Below are 27804 nucleotides of genomic sequence, written 5' to 3'. Positions count from 1 at the left end.
AGCGAAGGCCTCTAAGGGATTACCTCACTTACGTCTAAAAATAAAACGAATTCCATTGGTTGGCTCGGGAGTTACTAGGAGCTCTCGTTTTCTGAATGGAACGGTAGAGGGCGTACTGTCAACATTCCAAAAATGGCGTCTGTTTTGAGTTTTATTGTTTTCTGCGGTCGGTAACGGTAAATTGAGTAAATAAATTCCACGTTTAACATCAACATGGAAGTCTAGGAGATTAACGAAATGAATGGTTTCTGCAGCTGATCCCATTTGTGCTCAGTAAGTATGTTCAATTTGTACTCATTTATTATATTTATTATTATTTAAAATTATTTACGTTTTTATTAAATTCTTCAACTTCAAGTTGTTGCTGAAGTTCAACAACACTCTGATTCTAGCTCCATGATATTGTTGATAGAATTTATGGTCTGGGTACCGGTCAACTCGGTCCCAAGCCAACTCGGTACCGATCAACTCGGTCCCAAGTCAACTCGGTCCAAAGACAGGGAAGCTTGCACGGGCGGGAGGGAGGGCGGGTTCATTTTTCATATCATTTTTTTAGGCATTGGTGCTAAGCCTAAGTTACTAAGTAAGTAAAAGTAAAATCATTACACACGTCAGACTGTTAATTAGTATAGCGTGGTAGGCTACCTCCATGGCCTAATTTTGGAAAATCTAAATTTGTAAATGTTACGGTAGTTTAGCAGTACGCACCCTCTTTTTTATTTATTTAGGAAAGATCATACAATAATTACCCTTTCTGTACAGAAAAGAAGAAAACAAGTTCACAGATTTACAAATAACTTACAGGGGTTTATCGAAGGTAGTAGTGAAAGACTTCTCTTGAAATATTATTCCATGAAATGCTTTACTTTTTGAGAAAACAGTAAAACAATATCAATTCTCGTTATCAAGAATTTTGGATTTATGGCACGGCAAAATGTGCGGATACAAGGGTGGGTTTTCCTTTTATTTTTTCCCGACTCCGATGATCAATTGAGCCTAAATTTTCACAGGTTTGTTATTTTATATATATAAGTTGTGATACACGAAGTGTGGGCCTTGGACAATACTGTTTACCAAAAGGATCCAATGGCTTTAAAAGATCATCTGTTACTATGATAATTAATCGTTGTGTTCTTCTCTTCTACCCACCAATAGTGATGCATGGGTCATACTACCCATCTCCTCGTGGAGCAGGCGGAGCTACAAGTTACGCCTACACCAACGGCCATGTCCCGGGTGATACGCCTCGTGCTGCACCTACTTCCATTAACGGAGTACCAGGGTTCACCTTCCAGACCAGACATGATAGAATTGACTGGAGGAAAATGGGTAATAATAATAATAATAATAATAATAATAACGAAAACTTATAAAGCGCCAAAGTCCGCCTAAAAGACGCCCAAGGCGCTTCACACAGATACAATTTAAGAAAAAAAAAAAGGCTTAAAAGAACTAATCTAAGTAAGAAATCACACAATCAAAAACATACAATCCTTGAAAAAAGCAGTGTCATACATCAATGACAATGGTCTGCGGCACCCACAGCAATTGCCCTGTTGCCCTGTGCTTTTGCTGTGGTGCCCTGTGTAAGATTCCTGTACAAATTTACATTTTCCTTCAAGAGGTGCCTCATACCGTCTAGGCAATTGCTGTGACCCTTCAAGAGTGAAGTTAAGGCCTGTCTACTTGTTTATAACAGGCATGTGAGACTTCCTCTTTTCAGCTGATTTCCTCTTTTTGGTTTTTGATTTTCCTCTTTTTTCCTTAACTTACTGTGTACAAAAGTATAGGAAAATTGTCTTTTCCTCTTTTTTTGCTTGCCTGGTTTTCTCTTTTCCTCTTTTTTTCATGGCTAGTTACTCACATGCCTGTTATAAAGATGGAATTGTAGTAAGCATCCTGCGAAATATGTTGTCTTTAATGCCCCTATACACTAGAAATCACTAACAGTATTTAGAAACATTGGAATGGCCTACAGTTATACAGGCTACTTTTCAAGGGTGTCCGTTTGTGATTGCTGTAGCTAGAGATGCAGTTGGTACCTGCTGTCACTTTGTTAAACGCTGAATGATTTGACGTTCTTGATGAATTTCATTCTTGATTTGATTCATTTCCAAAACAGCCTCCGTGGATGTTGATCGTGTGATGAGGGAATTAGATTTTGCCACGTTACAAGACGTCATTATGAATGTTACCTTCTGTGACATTACAGCAGAGGTGGATATGAGATCAATGGATCCAAACTTTGTCAAGCTCTTCCAGCTATCGCAACTTATTGCAGAGTATTTACTGGTAAGTTGTAAAATATCTGTCAGTTTATAGTATGCATTAGTGGTAACATTAACAATCGGAGCACAGTGCTACTTTTATGCCCCGCTGGCGAAGCGTACGTGTTTTTGCTAGTATTGCTACATACGAAGTGTGGCCCTGAGAACAAAAGAGTAGGGACTTGAAACAGATGGACTTACAGACGCCTACATAGTGTTAAGAAAACGATTTTGAAAGGAAAGTACCATGGCGGGATACGCTAGCTTGTGCATGGGGAGAACCCTGCAATGCTCCAGTGTGAGGTGGGATTCGAACCGGGGACCACCGAGGTGGAAGTCATGGTAAGATACCGTTAGGCCTACCTGTCCCCCTTGAAGATTGTCCTGAATAAGCTCTGAATAACAACTCCTTCTTTTCTACACTTCTCAGCACTCCCAGAATTATCTGACTCATAGTATCGGACTGACCCAGGACAAGGTCCAGCAGATAGAAGGAGCTCACAACTCCACCAAAGCAGAGGCCATGAAACTGAAGGAGGAGCTCAAGAAACAAAAAGATGAATGTCATAAACGCAAGAAGATGCTGAAACAACAACAGAATCTCATCCAAGCTGGAGCTAATAATTATCACAAGGTGGGTCGAGGGAAAAAGGAAATATTTAAAATCTGCAACTTTGCTTACAGAAAGTTTGGGATGACCGCTAAACCTTTACTTGTTGAAGATGTAAAAGAATAGCCTGATATTGGACCCTAGCAGAGTTCTTGAAGGCGAAATAACAACACGACACACAAACGGGAATATAAGGTACATACATAGTCGTTTAGCCTTTGAGAAAGACTGTGCTAGGGTTGAAACGTCAGGCTACTAAATATTTTTTGCATTTATACCATTGGTCCATTTGGTTGGGAAAAATTTTTCTAACAGCTAATTCATGACGGTCAGAGCACACTGACAGAACTGTTCAGCAGTTCAAACCGGCTCTTCTCAGAGCCACCACTACTCACAAGAAAGTTTTACATGGTGTCACCGCAAACCTTACTTAGTATTTTCCACCAGCCATAGACTGAAGTCTTATCCTAATTCCATTATCTCAGAAGTGAATTTTTTGAATTATTCTAGTTATGTTGTTTTTTCTTCCCAGTGCCCTTACTGCTCCAAGGCATTTGTCCACTCGGCTTACCTTCAGTCTCACGTACAGCGCAAACATTCTGAGTATCTGCCCCCATCGGCCGACTCGGAGACCAAGAAACAGAGCCAAAGAATGGAACATGAAATAGAGGAGTTAAGAGAGAGGTTAAGGATGACAGAGACGCAGATGGAAGAGGAGAGGAGGTTGATACAGTCACAGATGACCGCTCAAAGGGTAAGAATACAAATAAGGATGAGAAACGGAGGAAGAAGATTCGAACTGCCTTTGCAATCCCGGCCAAAATGCTTGGGCCACCCAATCGCAATGTTACAAGTAACATTCCCTGTCCACTTCCACCTGACAATAAACATTCTCTCCCCGTCCTTCTGCTCAATGTTGATTGGAACACAGAAGACGGCACAAGGAGAGCCAACATTAAAACAGGGGCTGTGGTGCGGGGGCCCACTGAGATATAGCTGGGATTGTATCCACCGGGCAATCTCAGTGGTGTAGTTGGTAAGGCACTGCTCACATGGGTTGTGGGGTCGAATCCCTTCCAAGTAATATGCCTGTGATTTTTTTTTTTCACAGCTCAAGAAAGTACTCAGTATACAGTGCAAAAACACATCAGTGTATATGGGTAAAACCAAAACTGAATAATATAATTGAAGATGAGAAACGTAGCAAGAAGATGAAATGTAAGACGAGGGAGTTTAAAGAAAGAATTGATTGAGCTAGAAGGTGTGTCTCAGTCTAAGATGGGTTTTTTATAGGGTAAGAATAAATAATGAAGCTAAGAAACAGAAGAGGAAATAAAATGTAAGATGAGGGGTATAGAAGAAAGAATAAGACGCAGAATTTGATTTTTCTTATTTCAGGAGAGCCAAGCCAAAGAAGAAAGTAGAAGACTTGAGGAGTTACAGAAACAGCAGATGGAAAATTGGAAACAAGAACAGCTCGAGTCGCACAGAGTAAGAAATGAAATTATTCTCCATCACTATGAGAAACGTTACCATCTAAAAATTATTAATACCTTATATTGTGCATGTATTTACCCAAAAGTACTCGAGATGCTCACACAAAGATCAAATGTTTAAGACTTGTTTTTGAACTATAAGACAGATTTATGTTGCATCTTATAAGGGTTTACAAGATGCTCCGCCACAAGCATTCAGCAGCAACTGCTAGAAAAACTTGGGCGAACCCCTTTTTTATAGCAATAAGTGTAACTGGGTTCTGTATAAGATTTCATATTAGTTTTTTGGCTCTTCTATTCTTGCAATCTCTTTGTCTTCAGGCGGACAAGGAACGGATGAAAGACATGTTCATGAGGAAGCTTTGTTCATACTTTATAAGATTTCATATTAGTTTTGTTTTCTCTTCTATTCTTGCAATCTCTTTGTCTTCAGGCGGACATGAAGCGGATGAAAGACATGTTCATGAGGAAGCTTTGTCTTACTTTATAAAATTTCATATTATTTTGTTTTTCTCTTCGGTTCTTGCTTGTTTCAGGCAGACATGGAGCGGATGAAAGACATGTTCATGAAGGAGTTGAAAGAGATGAACGATAAGTACTCCAACTCCCAATCGGCTCTTGACAGTATGCAGTCAAAGCTTGGTGAGTTTCAGGGCTGGCAATGTATCCGCTCATCAGTTTGGTTCCTTAGGTTTTAGCGCCAAAGAAGACTCAAGATAAAAATATGTGATGCGATCAAGCTAAATGATTTAATGAACATTAAATTTGCATCGGGGATAAAGAATATTTATTTTGGTTTTATCCCTACACCCATATGTGTAAATACTGTAAACTCAGTACTTTCCCTGCGTTCTGTTAAACAAAATCATAGGCATATTACTCGAGTGGGATTCAAACCCACGGTGATCTAGTTGGTAATAAGAACTTGTTATTATTGTTATTATTAAGGAACTGCTCTAGAATTACAAATGTTGTGGGTTCGAATGTTTTACCAACTAGACCACCAAGATTGCCATGTAGCTAGAGGCAGTTTAAATCCTGTTTTTTAGCAGTGGGTCTGGCAACGATTTTATTAGATGTTAAATTTGCATATTTTTATTATTATATTAACTACAAATGGAGACTAAATTTTTGTCGTTTTAGGTAAGAGATCGATGCTTGGGACGTTACAAGACGAAGATGACATCGCCGATCTGAAGGAGTTAGTCAAGAAACAAAAAGAAGAAAACGAGCAGAGGAACAGAGATCTACAAGAGAAAGTGAGTAGAGATCCAAAGCATCATTGAGAAACATTCTTAAAGACAAAGTATACCTTTGGTTTTTGGAACCGTTCAGTTCTTAGTCTTATACAATTGAAGATGTTAAAAGCTAGCAAGAAGCTAACATGTGAAAATTTCATTTCAATTTCGTAGTCACATTTTTGAGATATTGCCGAAATTCCAGGGCGGCTATATCCATGCATGAAGAATAATCCCTAAACACATTCAAACTTTGGGCATAATAAAATGGTACATTTTTTAAATAACCAATCTACTTCAAAGTTTAAAGTGAAATATTTCTCAAAAAAATATACTATTGATTGCTGCTGTAGGGTCCCAACCAATAGTATTTATTGCCATTGATTTAAAGAGTAATACACCAAGCCTACACAATCCCTTTAATTAAGATACACTGACATCCAGGTTGATTTGTCAGAAAAGTATACAGGCCTCATAGTTCTTAGATATGCCCCTTGCCATTGCCTTGGTGCCCTTGAAATGCTTCAGTAGAAATTTACAACTTCCCCATAGGGTGCCCTTTCCAAAGAGAAAATGCCTTGGTGCCCTTGCCCTTTCAAAAACAAAGCATACAGGCCTGAGTAACAAATAGTTTTTTAGTTTTTTTTATAGTTTTTTTAAAAATATATTTTATTATGCAAGTCGCCAGATACACAAGGCCTGAAGGCCACTTCAAGGTGTGGGCTGCAATTGTTTTTGTCCAGAGGCCGTAGCCACCTACTCCTAGGGCTGAAACAGGGTTACCCCGTTTACAGTCCATACGGATGTAGGCTTGGGTATCATCAGTCCGACCTGGCCGGTAGAGCAGAAAGCACTACCTCTCCAGTTTTACGTAGCAAGTGTCACAACAGGGATTCGAACCCACACTCTGCTGATCAAACACCAGAGCTTGAATCCGGTGCTCTTAACCGCTCAGAAATGACACGCCACGTTCTTTGATTTGTTGCTTCTTCTTTTCTTCCATCAGCTCGCATCCACACAGTCTTCCTTACAAGATCAGAACAAGAAATTCAAAGAGCAAACCAAACAGATGAAGACCGATCACAGTGAGGAGATGCAACATCTTAAGAAGCAACTTAAAGAGACGAGAGATGCGCTCAAGATGGAGCAGAAAGGCGGCAGCAACAGCAGCAAGAAATCAGAGAGACGGATCCAGCAGCTCGAAAAGGTGAGGACAAGAAACTCAAATTTTGTAGAATTTCGGCAGAGCTGCTCACAAGGAGTTGGCTTAGCAGATTAACCTGGGCCCAGTTTCAGTCAGTTTGGATTTTACAATGGACTGCAGGGACAAGGCCAGTAGATATAATGGGAGCATGATCATGTAAACAATTATTGGGAGGGTATATGTTTGGTAAATACAAAAAAATTAACCACTTTAAAAAAACTTGGTAAGAAACACTGCAGCTGTTGATAGTGTATAACAACTCCTTTAGGAATGTGGTTTTAGTTAAAAAACATTTCAACCTGAGAAACGGTTCCAATGTACGGGTTATTTTTCCGGCTTGGACATAACTGGTGCAGAGGTTTTGGCGATATCTCAAAAACGCTACCACCTTTTGAAATGAGTTTTGTTTTACCGATCCAAAAACCCAAGGCGTACTTTTTTAACTTTTGCTCAAAACATAAACGTAACATGAAGCCAGTGCAAAAGGGTCAGCCGTCGAGTAACTCGTCTTAACTTAGGATTAATCTTAAGGTCCGCATGCTGCAGTGCAGGGTTGGGACTCGTCCTAAGTCCTAAGATTAGTCTTAAGTTAAAAAGAGTTTTGTGAAATCGACGGCAGGATACACGCACCATCAATGAGAACTCAGATCATCATCATTCATAGCAGTCAACATTTAAATTGATCTTACTGTTCTCCATCAGGAATTGAAAGAATATCAGAGATCACTAAAAGAAAAGGACAGAGAAATCAAGTTGATGCAGTCAAGACCTGTAAGTACAATAATGGCAATCTTTTGTTGCCGTAGACCCTCCTTTAATTTTTATTTTAAATGTGTAAAAAGAATCATTATAATTATTAACTTTTCTTGTAATGTTTGTTTGTTTGTTTGTTTTTTATTTCCAAATATCACAATAAATTGTCATGAAACATACAAGAAATAAGAACAACGAGTGATAAGAGGAGGGCACCTGGAAAAAGCCTGGGCTTATACAGAGCCTGGACCCTTTATAATGTAAATTAATAGGTTTTAGTTTATAACAATAACAATATTGACTATTGAAATGAAGGTACGGTGAAAGGTATAGTGCATACAGCAAAAATAACACAAAACGATGATTGTTTGTAATTAAACTGTTTTGAAAAAAATTTGTTTGCTATGCAGCCATAAATACATATTGAGAGTTGATAACAAAAAAGCTTTCACAGGTTTGTTATTTTATGCAAATGTTGAGATACACCAAGTAAGAAGACTGGTCTTTGACAATCACCAATAGTGTCCACTGTCTTTAAGGTAATCTGCTTGGCTGTAGTTCTCAAAATTTATTTTACTTTTGCTTAACTACATAAAGTTGAACCAGCCTTTACTCAACCAAAAGGACCAACCGAAGTGTCCTATGGTATAAATGCAAAAAAAAAAAGGTTAGTGGCCCTAACGTTTCAACCCTAGCAAGGCTTCGCAAAAGGCTCTGCTGGGGTGGAAACGTCAGGCTTAGATTTGCACTTGAAATACTAATAGGAAAGTAGTTTCTTGGCCAATGAGTGGCTGCTATTTCTTCACTAGATGTTACTCCCTCTGTGGACATGTAACCTTATGGAGATAATGATATACCACACTGCACTTATGTAGTCACAAGTTGGATGATTGGAATACCTTCTAAACAACCTCTTGTATTTGATGTAGCCACCGCTAGTCGCCCCGCCAGTCGTCAAGCCAGCTTCGGTCAGCACACCCGTCACTGCCACTGCTCACCCAGTCCTCGAAGCGCGGAGACTTGATTTACACTACGCACAGGTTTGCTGCCCTCTTGTGCCCACTTCCGGTCATCATCACTTGCATCAATTATTGTATATCATCACCTCGGCTGTCACCATCATAGGGGGTTGACTAATAATGCGCAAAGACTGTCTAAATTGTGCTGTTTGTTTTTACCGATTTTTTTCAGGAATGGATCCCTATAATTTACATAATCATCATCTCGAATTAAAGTGACTGTACATTGTTGGTTATCTGGGGCTGCTATCACCGCACTCATAAAAAGCCTTAACAGTTTTACAACAATATTTCTTGAAACTAAAGGATTCCAACAATAAACAGTCTCTTTAATCTTGACTACCATCATTTCCTCTGACCTTTGACCTTGCCTCCACAGTGCATTGTACCGCATCGCCCAACCACCCATTGGACCAGACAAACCTATCCTACCAGATTCATAAGGTTTGGGTGTTGACTTGCCAGAGTTTTGTGCCTGAAGAATTTTTGATGAATTTGGGAATGTTGCTTGAGTTGGAGACCATTAACCATGCATTGGATGTCAGATTTGTTGAGTTTCTTTTTCCAGATTCTTTTTAAAGCAATTTGTGAATGGAGCTTGACAAGTTTGTTGAATATCTAACCCAAGTTTTAATAATTTTTTAAAATATAATATGTAAACAAATAAGGTACTCAAGGCACATGGTATACAAAAACGTTTTAAGACATAAGATGGGTTGTTAATTTTTTGTCCCCTTATGAGACCAATTGAAGTAGCACTTTATAAGGGTTTACAAGGTGCTGCAGTGCATTAAGTAGCCACTGCCAGAAAGACTGGGGTAAAACTCTTAGCGAGAAGTGTGAAGGGGTTGTTTTACCTGCTATACACAACACACAGGACCTACAGCTTTACGTCCCATTTGAAGGGTGCAAAAAAGACACAAGTGTTAAGACCAAGACGAGAACCCACACTCTGCTGATCAGAAACACCAGACTTGAGTCCAGTGCTCTTTACTCTTAACCGCTCAGCCACGACACGTCCGCCATTTCGAAACAGGTGGAGGGGAACTGCTAACAGTTTTTTTTTTTTTAATCTTTAAACATTAAAGTTGTGAATTGTCAGTTCCATAAAAATACACTGGGGGAGTTCTACTGGCTAATGCTACCAAAGATAATGCAAATTAATGTGGGACTTCAACATCTACTCAAATATTTCCATCAGTTTATTTTATTTTATACCATTCCCCTTCCTTCTTTCCTTCTGTCCTGCAGCGTTACGGCAGTAGGGGCGACGCTATGATTGCATTTGTCACGTCACACAGAGCCACATTTGTCTTTGTCTTCTGTAACCTAACTAGGACCTGTCCATTTCTTAAGAGACCCCTTGCATTACGCAAAACACTACAGGGAGGCTGTCCTCATGCGCGCATTTTTATGCACAAAGAACAGCTATCGTCCAATGCTTTGCCTTCTTTGACCCCAGCGAGGGCACTGTTTGGCCCTAGTAAGGGCACTTTTTGAGGGTGTGATGTCAGATGCAAGGGGTCTATTTTCTGACCAGAATGTTTTGACAAGTTATCTGAGAGTCAAATCCTGTTGTTTGGTAATATGCTTGTTACTAACACATTACTTGGTCTTTGGTTTTTTTTGAGCCTGCAAGGAATTAAATTGTCTGTACTTTCTCCAGTTAAGGAAACTTCCTAGTGTATGAAATTAAATATCTTGATTGCTTTTCAAGCATGTAAAAAATGTATGGAATGTGCATGTGCCTTGCCGGTTGGTACTTTTTGTGGTCGATAAGATCACGGAGAACTTTTTTTGCAAAATTCCCGGATTGATGATGTCACAGTTTGTATTCCACATTGCTGAAGGGTAAACAAATTTTTTTTAGTAATAATGGTAAAAAATATACAAAACAAACACGTAATTTTTATCAAAAAGTTTACTTGTTTGAAAGATGGTATTGGTAGTAAACTGTGACATCATCAATGCTAAGATCTATTCAAGATCTATTCATCTTTAGTCTCGAACAAATTTATTATTTCCCTTTTGATTTTTTGTCACACATGGTTCACCAAAACCAAACATCGTAAAATTGAGAGTGCCTAAGAGAATAAATAGTTTATGCTAAACGTTAATTTATGCAAACATCATTCATGTAACTTTTCAAATGAAAGCAAACGGCTTATTGCCCCTTGTGACACGGCCCATAAACATGCACATCATATGAATTCCACATCATGCACTCCGCAACCTACATATCTATCACACATTTCTCATCAAAGTGCAAAGAATTGGAACCAAAATTAAATATGATCATTAATTTCACCGTCAACTTTTGAGGTGTTGAACTTTGAACCCTTTCATGCGCCAATTTGTTTTACTGATAAATTGATCATATGGACACATTGAGTTGTTTTGCAAAGGCAACCCCCAAAAACAGGTCACAATAGCACCCTCAAGAGTCCTCTTTCCCATTCTGAAAACTATGTTGCCATGCAATCTTTATTTTTTGTTTTACACCTATTTTTTTGAAGATTTTCAAAACCAGCCGCTAACAATTGGTCGATGCTTGAAAGAGTTTTAATTGACCAAGTCTTCTTATACATTCTACAGAAATCTCCAGCCAAACCTCCTCCGTCTCCTCCAGCCAAGAAACCCAAACCGGTTCTTCTCGCTAAGTCTGTCAGTACTACTGAAGAGGAAGATTCAGGTATAAACCTTTGCAAAAAGATAACCTTTTCACAGCCCTTTTCACACTCCTCTATTCCCCCGGGTTGGCTCTTGGTAATAACGGCCGGCCTTTTCACACTGTGAACGCTATACCCCCTGTCTGCCCCTGCAAAGGAGCATACCCTTGGGAAAAGCCACCCCCACTGCGGAGTAGGGGTAAGTGGTAAAACCCTGGGGTATTCTCGAAACCTTCAGTCGGAACCCTGTGGACTTGGGACCTAGGCAGTGACAGTGTGTAAGTGCGCTGGGGTAACCTTGGGGTAACCAAGTTTCAGGGCCTTCCCAAATACCGCAACATTTGTTCCTGTTTTCTCAGCAAGTAGACACTGTATTCAGACGAAACTTTCACATGTGCTTTTTATCGCATCTTTCTTGCTAAAATTTTGCCTATAAATCAGCATCACATTGACAAAAACAATCTATGACCCTACTTTTTTATCCAGTATAAATAAAGAATAAATAAAATAAAATTCAGATAAACGAAATAATATTCTTTCCCAGCATCAGAGATTATTGATGATTCCGACGAGGAAGAAGGAGAGATATCCATCCGATCTAATCCTCATGATCCTCTAGGTACGATGTTATGGGATTAGTAGCACTGCTAATCTTTCTGCTGATTGCACATCTAAAGCCCGGTTCATACTTCCTGTGAATGCAATACAAATTTGTAAGTCACAAATTTGCAAGGAATACTTTGCATCAGTTGACTTGTGCTGAACTCCTGTGAAACATTCGCTGCGAAAACAGTCCTGGGTTGGATTTCACAAAGGTAGTCCTAACTTAGGACTAGGACTAGGCATGCTAAGAGATAGGACCAGTCCTAAGTTAGGATGAGTTACTGGTCTTAACTTAGGACTGGTCCTATCTCTTAGCATTGCCTAGGACTAGTCCTAAGTTAGGACTACCTTTGTGAAATCCACCCCTGTGACATCAACATTTGTACCGCATTCACATGCACAGGATGTCTGAAGTGGGCTTTACAAGCTTACCACTGCCTGCAGTTTATGTGATAAAAACTTTAAAATCATGCTATCATTTTATAGCGTATGAATAAGGGAATAATTAGATGAGGTTTACAATAGCACCATATGAAAATCTCTTTTGAGTAGAGTTGGTTCTGAAAAAAACGTTTCAATTAGTATGCGCTGCTCATCTTCAGGAGAGAGACAATCAGAGCATACTGATCGAAACGCTGAGTTGTCAACCACTAGTTCTACTCGGAACCAACACTACTCAACGGAGATTTTCACATGGATTGGTGTTACCGGAAACCTCACCTTATCATACTTCCAGATCCACCATGCAATTTTTTAAATTCCTACTTAACAAGGGAATAAAAGAGTTGGCGACGATGTCGTGAACGTAAATCTAAAATCTCAAGGGTCGTGGCCATGCAAGAATAGACATAGCCAAGTCTTTTATTGCACGGCCACAACCCTGCAAGGTTTTAAAACGACTGTTTAAGACTGAGTCACAACTCTTTTATTCCCATTCATAATTACTTCACTGTTAAAAACATCCAGCAAGCACCTTTAAAAGTTGAGAACAAATCTGACAGTTTTGCCTCAGCCACTCGTGCCTCTACTCTGCAAACACTCATTCAACATTTTTTCACTCAATTGTGACTACATAAATCATGCGACTCCAATATCTAAGCCAATTAACCTTTTAGCACTTGAGCAATATCAAACATAGCGTCATTCACTCCTCACAACGCCACAAAAATTCACAAGATTTCCAGCCGCACATAGGAATCACTGACTCTGAATCGTAACCTGAATTGTATATAGGTTGGCTGCTGGCGATATAAAGGGTTAAAGCTGTTTCATTCTATCATGCTTTGCTTGCCAATCTTTACCGTTCATGAAATTACATTTGTGTGCCTTTAAATTTTCAAAAGTTTTGTTTTGAAAACCAAGGATTGAAAGTCATTCAACTGCACAGGTTTTGTTTGGTTTCAGTACTGTGCATAAAACTTAACTACTAACTGTGTGTGTGTGATTACTGTGTGGATGCATTCACCACATATTATATTGCAGGCTGGCAGAGTATTTCAAAACCACAGTGGATGATATTGAATGGTCAGATAGTAGGAGGGTTGACTGTGTACTGTGTACCGGTAGTTACATTCACAACATGATATCATGTCACAGGCTGACGCCAGTTATCTTTTAACCAAAACGACATTGGATGATAATGAATGGTAAAACAGTAGGGGGGTATATTACCACATGATAGCATAATGCATAACACAGTAAAAAAGTTTTAATCAACACATTTCCAGAGCTCATAGGGAATTGTGAAAATTTATCTTTGAAATTTGAAAATCAACGCAATGTACACGCCCGAAATTAACCATCGTTCCTTCCCATATATATTTAATCCATCATTATGTATTCCTTGTCCATATTTCTCCTTGCATGGCATTCCTCATCTATTTCTTCACAGCGTCTGACAATTCTGAGGTATTCTCAGAAGGAGAAGTTTCCTTCATAGACGACGATGATTACGATGATGATGACGATGATGATGATGATGTTTTTGGTATGGTTCCCTTGACCTTTGACCTGTGAGGTGCTGAGTGGTGTGTTTAACCAGGGATTGTGTGACGGCATTTTGGCAGTAATTTGACAGTTTCAATCATCCACTATCTCTACGTTGATATCAGTGACCTTTGACACACAGTGACCTTTGACACACAGTGATAAACAGTTGGTTCCTTGTAAGACACTGAACAAAATATACACTTATACATTGCTCCAAAATTGATGATGGAGCCCAAGTTCGAGGTTTGTAAAAAAAGGCCCTAATGATTCAAAGTGAGGCTCGAGTCCAAAACAGATTGGTACTTTTCAAAGTTATCAACTTATCTATATAATGAATTTGTATCTGGAGTCTGTGATTTAGACTCATTGGTGTGATAAAGGTTTATTGATATCATCTGAGCTATTAGTTTTCTTTTAATTCTTCCAAGGAGGTACCATTTTCATGAAGTGTACAATTTGTTCTCTAAGCAAAAATGGATACCAGTCAGAACATTATGAATTACTTGTTATTTTGGCTGGTAACCTGTTTCTGCTTAGCAAGATTCTTCTGCGCTAAGCAAATTTGTGTAGCTTCATGATATTGGTGCTAAGGTACAATTTTCTCTCTTATCAGTGTCTCAAAGGTGTCTACGTTCAACCTGATGGTGGATTGAGTCTTCTTATTAACACAGTTTTTAAGGACTAGTTACTTTTTCCTCTTTCGTATTCGTATCTATTTACCAGAGCCATCTTCTTGTTTTAACACTTCTTTCGTTAGCTCAGGAAACTGGATTTGTAGCTTACTCGTTTGCTGTTCTTCATACTGACACATCTTTCGATACTCACAAATCTTTGTTCAAGCTTTTGGTGTACAATATGCATTAACAAATGTGATAATGGTAATAATATAGAATAATTATAGAATCTTTAAACTTTAGGTTTCGTAGGAGCCTCAAAGCACCGCAGGCAAGCTTAAAGTAGAATAGACCCATTACATACACTTTCAATTTCACATGCGCCCAACAAGTGCTCAACAGTTTTTAACAAGCACAATCACCTCTGACTATCCAATCAGCATTGATCGTCAGCACAATCCTTCCAGGGGTTAGTGACAAGAGGTATTGATACGGCGTGCTGCGCATTATAGTGAGGCTGCTATGCGCCACACACTATCAGCTATTGAGAAGTTTTCATTTTACCTTGATGAGAGCGCTGTCATTCGCAAGGGGCCTATACTAACACTAAAACCAATCATCTTAGGTAGAGTGTGGGTGTGAAGACTAAACAAAATTAATAAACAACAATGTATCAACATTATTACTTACCTTAAAGACATGTAGATTTATTGTAAAGGTCTTATGTTTTGAAACCTACCAGGGGCTGGTTTCACAACGAGATCAGATTTATCTTAGTTGTGTGTCAATCTCAATTGCTAGGCAAAGCAGAATGCAAAGCACTGTGGTGATATTAGCAACTCTTCTTAAAGCCATTGGACACTTTCTGTAAACAGTATTGTCCAAAGGCCCACACTTGGTGTATCACAACTGATATAAAAAATAACAAACCTGTGAAAATTTAGGCTCAATCGGTCATCGGAGTCGGGAGAAAATAACGGGGAAAACCCAACCTTGTTTCCGCACGTTTCGCCGTGTCATGACATGTGTTTAAAATAAATCCATAATTCTCGACAACGAGAATTAGTAATTGTTTTAATGTTTTCTCGAAAAGTAAAGCATTTCATGGAATAATATTTCAAAAGAAGTCTTTCACCATTACCTTCTGTAAACCCTGTAAGTTATTTGTAAATCTGTGAACTTTTTTTTTTTTTTTCTGTGCCGAAAGTGTATAATGGCTCTAAGGTTAATCTTACTGCTGTGGAGGCAGTTTATTTGGGTTGTTAGCCCAAATCGGTTAAGTATAGCCCTCACTTTTAAGTGGCCGCCTGACCTTGTGATATTAGGCGAAGTCTTATAAACAGAACAAATTAACAAAAATAACAACTTTGAACTTTTCTCTTGCCTGCAAGGGTAAAACCTAATGGGTCAAAAATATTTAAATTGAAGTTGAACCAAAACTCTAAGTAATTAAAATAGAGGCATTTTGATTTTTCAAAATTTATTTGCTTAATGGCTGTTTTGTATTATCTTTGAACCCAAATGCAAAGTAGAATTCTCTCAAAAAAATGGTGGCCAATAATTTTTAGAAAAAGTTGTCTGGAATCTATTATGTCACTAGCCTCTCGCTGTCATTTATGTGAAGTATTTCGACCCAAGAAATGGCCGTCTAAGTTTTCTAAGTCTCTTTTCTTTCTTTTTTTCAACTGGATTTTTTAATCTTTAAATACAGATGAGGATGAGATGGCTAAAATGAAGGAAGGTCTGTCGTTAGCGCTGCAGAAAAACCTGGAAAAATGTGGAGTACCCGAGGTAATATAGGATTTGAGGCATTGCATGTTGAGGTATCAATGTATATTCAGTTTGCAGTAACAACAAGTGTGTATATCGATGTGTTTGTACTTATACTACGCCTGAGTTTGAAATCGCACAAAACAAGTACGCGTCAAGATAAAATATTTTTGCATCAAGCATTTTTGTGCAAGTAACAAAGTTTTTAAATCGACAAATAACAACATGTACATTGCTGTGTAGATTTGTTCCTAAAGAATATTTCTTGAAACTCAGGAGACAACTTGGTTCTGGAAAGAACTGTCCTGCTTGTTAGCTACACTACCTAGGGGAGGTAGGAAATTGGCAACTGACATAAACAACTACTTTTGCAAACGGGCGCCAACCCTCAAAAATCTGAGAAATGACTTATGCATGAATCGTTTCTCATATTCAAATGTTTTTGGGGGTGAAAATGTTTCCAAACCATGTTACTTCAAAGGGAATCATTTCTCTGTATCTCCCCTACAGGGCATCAATGGCATCACATCAAGGTCCTTGGAGAACAAGGTGAAGCGACTAAAGGAAGAACGACAGGCCGTTGCCCTAAAGTTCAGAAAATTCCACGATATAAGGAAGTCTGTAAAGGAAGAGGTTGAAAGGAGATTTGTTCTGAGACTTAAAGGAAGTGGGACGTCTGTGAAGATGATCAAAGGCAGGGAACAATCTCTCAAGCGACCAAAATCAAGTCAGTATTCTCTCAAATACTTACAAAACTTTTAGTTTTGTGAGAATACAAAATAATACAAATATTGATGTGGTTTTCTGTCTATTGGGGTTCTTGGCTAGTTTAGTGATTAAGTTCACTTTTCGTAGAATCCTTCACAACCACAAATAATAACAAATAAAATGTAATGAAGCGAAATTTTTTATTTCAAAATGCAACCTTGTATCTTGGATGGAAATGCTGCAGCCCAAATATTTACACTTCAGTTTAATTATGATATCACATATTTAGATTGAGGATTCTGTGACCCATATTGAAGTTGAAAATGCTTCATATTTATGAAATTCTTGAAACAGTAACATTATAAAACTGATTCCCTACCAAGGGTTGTGCAATTTGACAGTTATACTAAAACATCCGCATAATGAATATTAAAAAAATATCTGGATTTTATTCACTTTTAAACTTTTTGTGTTCCTTACTAGCATCCCCTACGCCAAAGTCAACCCCCAAGCTTTCAAAACTAAAAGACAGCCATCCCATTCCCAAAGCACAGCCCCAACCAAAGACTACAAGATCAACCCCTCACTCTTCTTCAGCCAAGACACCTGCTGTGAGCCACGCCCATCAATCAATTAAGGAAAGACCTCGAGTCTCAAGGCAGGAACCTCCACCCATTGCACCCAGGAGTCCCGAGGTGCCGAAGTCATCTTCGCTCAAGTCTGGTACCAAGGTGCCGGGATCACCAGCAAGAGTGTAAGTGGAATATTTGCCTTGCTGGGGCAACAGGCTTTAATGCCGAGCAGTCTTCTAGTGTGGGTTCATTTCCAAGTCATAACACTTGTGCCCTTGAACAAGGCACTTAACCATAATTGCTTCATAAAATGTTGGGAAGGCAGTGCACTCTGCTGTACCAGCGAGGCTCCTAGTGGATGATACCCATGCCTACATCCTTATGGACTGTGAAGGGGTGAAGTGTAAAATTTGTCTCCGCAACCACTTCCAATCCATCAGAATGCAGGGATTGGTTTCACAAAGATAGTTCTAACTTAAGACTAGTCCTAGGAGTAGATAGAAACTTAAGGCTAGTCCTGAGTTATGACAAATAACTTGTTCTATTCTCAAGATAAGACTAATCTAATAGACTCTGGACACTATTGGTAAATGTCAAAGACCAGTCTTCTCACTTGGTGTATCTCCACATATGCATAAAATAACAAACCTGTTAAAATTTGAGCTCAATTATTGGTCGTCGAAGCTGCGAGATAATAATGAAAGGAAAAAACACCTTGTCACATGAAGTTGTGTGCTTTCAGATGCTTGATTTCGAGACCTCAAATTCTAAATTTGAGGTCTCAAAATCAAATTTGCGGAAAAATACTTCTTTCTCGAAAACTATGTCACTTGAGAGCGAGCCGTTTCTCACAATGTTTTATACTATCAACCTCTCCCCACTACTCGTTACCAAGTAGGTTTTTATGCTAACAATTAATTTGAGTAATTACCAATAGTGACCACTGCCTTTAACTCTTTGTGAATCCACCTCTCCTGCATGTAAATAATTCATTACATGGTATCTCTTTGATTTGATTCAGATCATTCGATATGAACGGCCACAATAGTTTTGACGACAGTGACGACGACGACGATGACATTGAAGATTCCGAAGAAGAGTCCGATGAAGACATCTCCGAAGATGAAGAAGAGGAGAGTGACATCACCACGGATGAGGAGCATCTCAAGAAACGTGAACCTCCTTCGTCTGGACATGCTAGCCAGCTCGCCCAGAGAGGGAATGCAGAGGGGATAGATGACGATAGTGATTGGGACTCTGAGGATATTAGTGAACTGGACGAGGTGAGCCAGGATAAAGGAAGAGCTAGCCAACAGCAGCAACAGCAACAGCGGCAGCAACAGCCGCCGGGAAGACAGGGTAGACCGGTAACTTCAGGAAGGCCCAAGGTAAAAGAATGCTCCATACTTTATTTTTGGTTTTTACCCATACATCAATGTGTGTTAGCACTGTATACTCAGCACTTTCCCGAGTCCTGGGAAAAAAATATCACAGGCCATGACCCTTGCAATTCTAATTGCAAGGGTCGTGGGTTCGAATGCCACCCGAGTAATATGCCTGTGATATTTTATCTCAGGACTCGGGGAAAGTACTGAGTATACAGTGCAAACACACATCGGTGTATGGGTAAAAAACAAAATTAACATTCTTTATCCCCGATGCAAGTTTGACTGTTCGATACTTAATTATTTTTTTGTTGTTATAGTTTTAACTAAGAGAGGTTTGTGGTAACAGCATGTGAATATCTCTTTTGAGCAGTGTTGGTTCTGAAAGGAACTGGTGGTTAACGACTCTTACGCTTCGATCAGTATGCTCTGATCAACCTCAGGAGTAATAGTTTTGAAAACAATTTTCTGTGAGGCACCTCCCAACTCATAAGGCCTGACGGCTACTTCAAGGTGAAGGCTACACCAAACTGATTTGGGCTGTAGACCAAATCAACTGCCACCAGGGACACGTTGCCACCTACTCCTGGGGCTGAAACAGGGTTACCCCCTTCACAGTTTGTAAGGATGTAGGCATGGGTATCATCCACTAGGAGCCACCTACTCCTGGGACTGAAACAGGGTTACCCTCTTCACAGTCTATAAGGATGTAGACATGGGTATCATCCACTAGGAGCCACCTACTCCTAGGGCTGAAACAGGGTTACCCCCTTCACAGTCTGTAAGGATGTAGGCATGGGTATCATCCACTAGGAGGCACCTACTCCTGGGGCTGAAACAGGGTTACCCCCTTCACAGTCTGTAAGGATGTAGGCATGGGTATCAATCCACTAGGAGCCACCTACTCCTAGGGCTGAAACAGGGTTACCCTCTTCACAGTCTGTAAGGATGTAGGCATGGGTATCAATCCACTAGGAGCCACCTACTCCTAGGGCTGAAACAGGGTTACCCTCTTCACAGTCTGTAAGGATGTAGGCATGGGTATCAATCCACTAGGAGCCACCTACTCCTAGGGCTGAAACAGGGTTACCCTCTTCACAGTCTGTAAGGATGTAGGCATGGGTATCAATCCACTAGGAGCCACCTACTCCTAGGGCTGAAACAGGGTTACCCTCTTCACAGTCTGTAAGGATGTAGGCATGGGTATCAATCCACTAGGAGCCACCTACTCCTAGGGCTGAAACAGGGTTACCCTCTTCACAGTCTGTAAGGATGTAGGCATGGGTATCAATCCACTAGGAGCCACCTACTCCTAGGGCTGAAACAGGGTTACCCTCTTCACAGTCTGTAAGGAAGTAGGCATGGGTATCACCCACTAGGAGCCACCTACTCCTGGGGCTGAAACAGGGTTACCCCCTTCACAGTCTGTAAGGATGTAGGCATGGGTATCAATCCACTAGGAGCCACCTACTCCTAGGGCTGAAACAGGGTTACCCTCTTCACAGTCTGTAAGGAAGTAGGCATGGGTATCAATCCACTAGGAGCCACCTACTCCTAGGGCTGAAACGGGGTTACCCTCTTCACAGTCTGTAAGGAAGTAGGCATGGGTATCAATCCACTAGGAGCCACCTACTCCTAGGGCTGAAACAGGGTTACCCTCTTCACAGTCTGTAAGGAAGTAGGCATGGGTATCACCCACTAGGAGCCACCTACTCCTGGGGCTGAAACAGGGTTACCCCCTTCACAGTCTGTAAGGATGTAGGCATGGGTATCAATCCACTAGGAGCCACCTACTCCTAGGGCTGAAACAGGGTTACCCTCTTCACAGTCTGTAAGGAAGTAGGCATGGGTATCAATCCACTAGGAGCCACCTACTCCTAGGGCTGAAACAGGGTTACCCTCTTCACAGTCTGTAAGGATGTAGGCATGGGTATCTTCCACTAGGAGACTGGCTGGTAGAGCAGAATGCACTACCTTCCCATTTTTTACAAAGCAAAGTTCGCTCTTCTGAGAGTCCTTTGCTTTACAACCAAAGTAAATAAAATAAAATGAGAAGGGTTTTGTAATAAATTATTTCTTTCTGATCCTGTTTTGATTGACAGAGTCCAGCGATTGCCAGAATGGCTGAGAGTATTGAACGGCAGCTGTCCACCAGACGCTCAGACCATAAACCAGTAGGAGGAGTTGACCTTGGCGGTACTGGTCAGTCCGATAATCTCAGACCAGACTCAAGAGACGATGGACGGTCACCGTCACCAAGGATACCGGTAAACTTGTTCAAACCAGATTTTTATTTCTTAAAGGTTTTTGGTACTTTTTTAATCGGTACAAAGATTGTGACAAAATAGGGAGACTACCAACTTGGATCTCAAACATTACGGCTAGATAGCTCTTGCTTTGATAAGGTGTTCTCTTTTGTTTTTTCAAGACATTACCGGATGCAAGTGATGAAGATGATGATGATGAGAGTCTAGCCATCTCATCTCTAGATGGAAGCAATTATTCAGTGCCTCGCTCTAAATCTGCCTCTTTACCTGTGCCAGCGTAAGTCTTATTCTAGTTAAAAGTGATGTTGCTGTTGTTTGTAAGTTGTTTTGTTGGTTTCTGTATTTGTTTGTCCGTTTCTCTTGTCTCTGTCTGTCCATGAGCTGATTTCTACAAGCCTCGGCTTATCAAATCAGCCTCCATACTGTCCTCGTTTGTCTGTTTGTCTTGTGGCTGTTTGTCTGTTTGTCTTGTATCTGTTTGTAATCAGTCCACACGATGATTACTACATTGTATAAGCCTCGGCTTATCGGCTTATCAAATCATACCAATTCCTTTTTTTGCTTTTTGGAGCCTATAAATAATTTGTGTATTGTATCACTCTGTTGGAAATAAATGTAAATTGATTGAATGATTGAATGCAACATTGATTTATTCAATTGTTTGGAGGCAGACTTGAGATTTTTAACTTCATTTAACTTGCCAACTAATTTCCAATTGTCTTGTAGAAAATTTGCAAGCATTTTAAATTCCTTCTACAATTACTCATGTAACATTCATAACACCAGGGGTCGATTTCACAAAGAGTTAGGACTTGTCTTGTCTCGAGTTAGGATTAATCTTAAGGTCTGCATGCTACAAGTGCAGTGTTGGGACTTGTCCTAAGCCCTAAGATTAGTCTGAAGTTAAGAAGAGTTTTGTGAAATCGATGGCAGGTCTCTGATTTGTACCAACCTAAAAAACAAAAGTTCTCCAAGGTATGGAACTTTTGAATTCATTCACACTCTTGAAGCTTCAAGTCTGGGTCATTGTTTTGACATTCATTTTTACTTTCATCTTTTGTTAGGCCGAGACAAGGTAGACCTCCTACTGCTGGTGGTAGGAAGTCAGATACTGATATGTCCAACACATATGGAACCAGTATGTGGGGATCATCCAAAGGTAGGATAAGCATTTTCAATAAAAAAAACATTGATTATCAAAACTATTCAGGTGGGCGGATTGCAGAGAGGCGTCTTTTCCCGCCTTCACCTTTAGGACCCCTGTTAAAGTCAGTTCCTAAGTGAGTGCGTGGGTTTTTCCTCCCACATCTAAAAATGAACAGCCAATAGTCTGTTTTATTGTCACACATGTATACACATATATAAGCTTGGGCGATATCGATTTATTTTATTCACGATATATCGCCGACAATATATCGCGATATTCGATATAATCGCGATTAATTAAATTTTGACATCATCAGTCTTCAAACTCCAAATGAACGTTGTAGAAGAGATAGTCATAGCATAAAAGAGGTGTTCTAATGACCTATTCTTCTGGTTTTACTCCAAACCTATGGGGTGCAAGATGTCTCAGCTAGGAAATACATCGTGATATTGCGATATTTAATTGATATCGCGAATCGCAATATATCGCGATATATCGATATTTCGATTAAAGCCAAATCGATCCGATATCGAAATCGTTTCCAAATTAATATCGCGAAATTCGATAATATTGTGATATCGCCCAAGCTTACACATATACATTCGTTCTTTGTCTTCTCTCCATTGGGTCTTGGCTAGTACAGTGATTAACTTTGTTTTCCTGAGAATCCTTGGTGTCATAACCAAAAGAAACAAATAAAAACAAATAAATTTTTTTCTTTTTCTTCAGGTCATGCAGAATCAGGAACAGCGAAAAGTTCTCTCGTCTCCGTCACAGATATTGACGATGATGAATTTGACCTCAACGATCTTTGACCTTCCTGATCCAATTACCTCATATCAATCAGTCTTTCTTTGCAGTCGTGTTTCATCCGTCCATGATACAGTGACAATATTCATTTAATGGCACTGTGGACACTGTTGGTAATTACTCAAAATAATTGTTAGAATAAAAACTTACTACTAGGTAACAAGCAATGGGGAGCTGTTGATAGTATCAAACATTGGAGAAACAGCTCCCTCTGGAAGTAACATAGTTTTTGAGAAAGAGATTTCTTACTCAAATAATAAAAGACTTCAGCTGAAGCCTTATATTATGCATCTGAAAGCACACAAAGTACCCCAACATGGGTGTTTTTTCATTCATTATTCTCTCGCAACTTCAATGACCAATTGAGTCCAACTTTGACAGGTTTGTTATTTCATGCATATGTTGGGTTACACTTAGTGAGAATACTGGTCTTTGACAATTACCAAACGTGTCCAGTGCCTTTAATGCTATCAAAATTTCAAAAGGTTTACATTTTCAATAATTATCATATTTGTACAAACTGTGCTATATATAATTTCACAGTTGATTCAGAGAATGACAGTCTCTGCTGGTGGTGCACTTACTCAATAATTTTTCATGTAATTGGTTCGGATCTTGTTGCGGTCACTGTAGCAGGTTCACCTCATAGCATGTATTTTTGTATTCAAAAGTTACGCAAACTTTGCTCATATCAGAAGATTAATTCAATATAAAAGATTACAGAGTGTCAAAGGCACAATATGGGAAACTGATGCTGAAATTTGAGAACTTTGCACTGGACGCCATTTGAGGAAGCAACTCTTTTGATGCAACAATAGATCAGTGCAGCCAATGACCATTGCTATCAATTATATAACAAATCATTTGCTTACTGGAATGTTGACCATGAATAATTTCAAGTTCCAACATTAGATTGAGCTTTTGCATAAGGGTCAAACCAAAATGAATATTCTTTATCTCTGATGCAAATTTAACATCTATAAGATTGATCTCCAGTTGACCATCTTGCATTCAACGCTCTTTAATCTTTGATCAACACATTCATTACTTGTATTCAAATATTAAATTCTTACTTTAATTCAATTCTGTATATTAAATACTCTTAAGTAAATTCTGATGCCAAATTTAAATAGCTTCCTTTGTTGTTTGCACTGAAATTGAAATTTTTTGAATCTAGCTTTTGAAGAGATTGTCTTCGTCAAAAAAAGGTTAATGGATAAATGAAGTTTACTTTCAAAGCATCATCAGATTAGTACGTACTGAACTTTGAAATGTTTTTTTTTTACCTGTTTATAAACCCATAAAGTGTGCTAAAGAAATTAAGGTAGGGATCACAAATTATTGTAATGTTGTCATCAAGGCCCAATTCTCATTGAGCTGTTAAGCAGACAATTATTGCTTAACAAGTTCCTGCTTAGCAAAAATGAGCTGGATACCCGTCACAAATATTACACGTGACATGGTTTTTTGGCTGGTAACCATTAATCTGGTAACTGTAATTACGTTGTGCATAGATGAATTTGCTCAATACGCTGAGTGCAGAGAGGTTGACCATTTGAAGACTAAACTTGAGTGCGGTTTGAAGACTGCTGTGTGTTTAGAGGAATTACCCCCGGCTTGATGGGCATCCCAACTATAGTTGGGCATTTCCCAACTATGGTTAGGGCTAGCCCAATTATAGCTGTGGCTGACCCAACTTCTTTGTATTCTAATTGGGAAAACCCATTTATAGTTGGGACAGTTACTCAAGTTAGGAAATTGTTCAACATAAAAACATTTTTTTTGTCAGTAGACAAAAACGTTTACAATCAGACAAAAGTGCTTCCCATTAAGAAAAACAAAAACAAAGTTAAAATCGCGACAGGCGTACTTGCCTATAGATACTTAAACGACTCACATGTAATTATAATGTACTTATCAAGCTTTTAAGTCATGTCAATTTATGCCTTCAGCAGTGGCTATGGCTTCAATGCTGTCATTGTAGCCAATGAACATAACCGCAGCCAGAGTCACTTGACTCAGACTCAGCATCAGATATTGCACTCCTATAGCTATAGATCTATTTTGATACAATTTTGTTGTTGAAAGCTTTGTGGAATTTTTTACTTGCGTGTAAAGAGGATTAGTGGATTGTATTGCAAAATTAAATAATTTGTACGAACAGGGGTTGCCCTACCCTCCCAGTTATTCTTTTAACAGTGTTATGGAAGAAGACTTCATTTTTGTTTTGTCAAAACACAGGAGTAGAGCTCTAAAAGTTTTAAAAACAACTTGTTGTATTATAGCTCCTAGAATATAACGGTAAACTAGTGATTGGAACAAATTCTCAAGTGTTGTACATTTTATTTTTTAAAAGTCACAAGGGATATGTCCTGTGCCAAATGGTTTGATCAAAGTTTTTGTAGACCGTCCAACAAACAAACCTTTTTCTAAACCTGTTGCTTCAAGGAGGCAACCAAATTGCCTCCATTGCCCCTGTCATTGCCTTGGTGCGCCTCAAAATGCTCAAATAGTTACAACTTCCTTATAGAGGTGCCCTTTACAGTGGGGAAAATGTCTTAGTGCCCTTGCCCTTTCAAAAAGGCAGATTAACTGCTCATTCATGAAGTTTAATGACCCAAGAAACTCAATGTTAATACACTCACTCGTCGATAAGGATGTATACTTTTTGATTTTGTTTGTGGCCAAACTTGAAATTTGTTTAATAGAGCTTGTTTGTAACGAGTTACTTTCTTAATTTCTTACCTTTCTTTTGTATTCCGTGAAACTATTTTTTTTTGCTGCCAGCTTTGATTTTTTTTATTACTATTAAGCATCCAGCCATTTTGTTTTCCATCCAAGCTTATCATTTCATTCAGTTCAAGTTGTAAATATAACTTATTTATTGGTATAAATGTAAATATAATTTTGTGCTGAACTGAACAAGTTTAAGCCCCTTGTACATTATTTTAATCTGCCAATGTTTGTTTGAAAATATTTTGGACAAGATTTCCCAAACCGAGCCCCCTCCTAAAAATTATATTTAGTTCAGATTGTAAATTATAGTCATTAGAAATAGTTGACTTAGATTTTTGTTTTTCATTTCAAACTTGTGAAGGATGATTGATGATTGATTGATTCAGATTTTCTGGGGTGAATAATTCAAGGTGAAGTATTCAAAGGCAGAAAGTTGTGTTTTTTACCTTATCTTAAAGACTGTCAAATAATTAGTTACTTAAACAAAAAGTTAGTTCTCACTGGACACTGTAATTCAAGAATTAAAAAACTTCACTTGAATCAGACATAAATTTAATCTCTTCTTGCCCAGTTTTATATTAATTAAATAATTTCAGTCTACGTTTCAATATTCACATTATTTCGGATATTCCACTCTATACCTGGGTAAATTTTTATAGAGCTGCTTAAGAGGAAAATATTGCTAACTGATTTCTGCCGAGCAAATAATAAGCACGACACAAGTCACAGATATTGTGTTTGAGCTGGTAACCCTATTCTGGTAAGCAGAAATGTTTTGTGAAATTGGGCCATGTGTCAGGCTTTTGGTGAGCAAGTCATTCAAATGGAAAAGTTTGAGCTTGGTGAAACTTTTGTGTGATTACAGCATTGATGTTGATGCGAAATATTCTACAAATGCAATTGAAAGGGTTGTATATTCTTAATAAAAAATATAATGAGTTAACAACTGAACTATGCCTTGTTTTTACTTGTTGGTGGTTGCTTGTTCAGTTGTGTATGGTTGTGTATATTCCCATTGACTTGTGTATGGTTGTGTAGTTTCCCATTGACTTGTGTATGGTTGAATAGACAATGTGACCTCTGACGTCACACGAAAACCATAACATGATTCGCGCGCATACCGCCGGGCAAAACCTTTGTGTTTTGGCAGCCAGCTAGAAAGTGTACGCAATCTTACTGTGACTGCGCAACTCAGTGCCCTGCGAATCATGACGTATACATGTTTGTCAACAGAGGACCGTTTGAATGTAAACATAGGTCACATCGTCTTTATAGTTTCCCATTGACTGGTGTATGGTTGTGTCAATTCCCATTGACTTGTGTATGGTTGTGAAGTGTCCCATTGAATTGTGTATGGTTGTGTAGTTTCCCATTGACTTGTGTATGGTTGTATAGTTTCCCATTAACATGTGTATGGTTGTTTAGTTTCCCATTGACTTGTGTATGGTTGTGTTTCCCATTGACTTGTGTATGGTTGTGTCAATTCCCATTGACTTGTGTATGGTTGTGAAGTGTCCATTGACTTGTGTATGGTAGTGTAGTTTCCCATTGACTTGTGTATGGTTGTGTAGTTTCCCATTGACATTCTTATTCTTATTCTTTATTTGGCCAATAAACAATTACAAATACAAGCAGACAGTATGTCAAATAGATAATTATAAGTACATGTATGTGTATGGTTGTTTAGTTACCCATTGACTTGTGTATGGTTGTGTAGCTGTCCATTGACTGGTGTGTGGTTGTGTAGTTTCCCATTGACTTGTGTATGTTTCCCATTGACATGTGTATGGTTGTGTCAATTCCCATTGACTTGTGTATGGTTGTGAAGTGTCCATGGACTTGTGTGTGGTTGTGTAGTTTCCCATTGACTTGTGTATGGTTGTGTAGTTTCCCATTGACTTGTGTATGGTTGTGTAGTTTCCCATTGACTTGTGTATGGTTGTGTAG

General features: G+C 39.0%; 1 protein-coding gene across 7 annotated transcripts; it reads left to right on the top strand.

Moving 5' to 3' along the window:
- Positions 1 to 123: 123 nt before the first annotated feature.
- On the top strand, positions 124 to 26808 carry LOC139945030 (uncharacterized). Of its 7 annotated transcripts, none has more exons than XM_071942267.1 (22): positions 124 to 273; positions 1156 to 1329; positions 2123 to 2292; positions 2698 to 2901; positions 3410 to 3631; positions 4276 to 4368; positions 4910 to 5015; positions 5517 to 5632; positions 6618 to 6818; positions 7518 to 7586; positions 8498 to 8608; positions 11183 to 11279; positions 11801 to 11875; positions 13751 to 13846; positions 16174 to 16253; positions 16743 to 16959; positions 17424 to 17694; positions 18534 to 18900; positions 21000 to 21164; positions 21326 to 21441; positions 22229 to 22323; positions 23041 to 26808. In XM_071942267.1, coding segments are annotated over exons 1-22 (3132 nt in total). In that variant the 5' UTR covers positions 124 to 272; the 3' UTR covers positions 23127 to 26808. The 7 variants fall into 7 exon arrangements, with proteins under 7 accessions (XP_071798368.1, XP_071798369.1, XP_071798373.1 ...); XM_071942268.1 differs by having other exon boundaries at positions 124 to 277; XM_071942272.1 differs by lacking the exon at positions 8498 to 8608.
- Positions 26809 to 27804: the final 996 nt, after the last annotated feature.

The sequence above is a fragment of the Asterias amurensis genome, chromosome 12 (genome assembly GCF_032118995.1).
Source record: "Asterias amurensis chromosome 12, ASM3211899v1".
Taxonomy (NCBI): Eukaryota; Metazoa; Echinodermata; class Asteroidea; order Forcipulatida; family Asteriidae; genus Asterias; species Asterias amurensis.
Note: the sequence above shows the minus strand (reverse complement) of the source record. Positions and strands in the feature narration are given on the sequence as shown.

Excerpts from the sequence above, each read along its gene's own strand:
- LOC139945030 (XM_071942267.1), top strand. Across the intron at positions 16,254-16,742 it reads AAAAATGTGGAGTACCCGAG|GGCATCAATGGCATCACATC; the intron begins GTAATATAGGAT and ends TCTCCCCTACAG. Across the intron at positions 17,695-18,533 it reads CCGGGATCACCAGCAAGAGT|ATCATTCGATATGAACGGCC; the intron begins GTAAGTGGAATA and ends GATTTGATTCAG.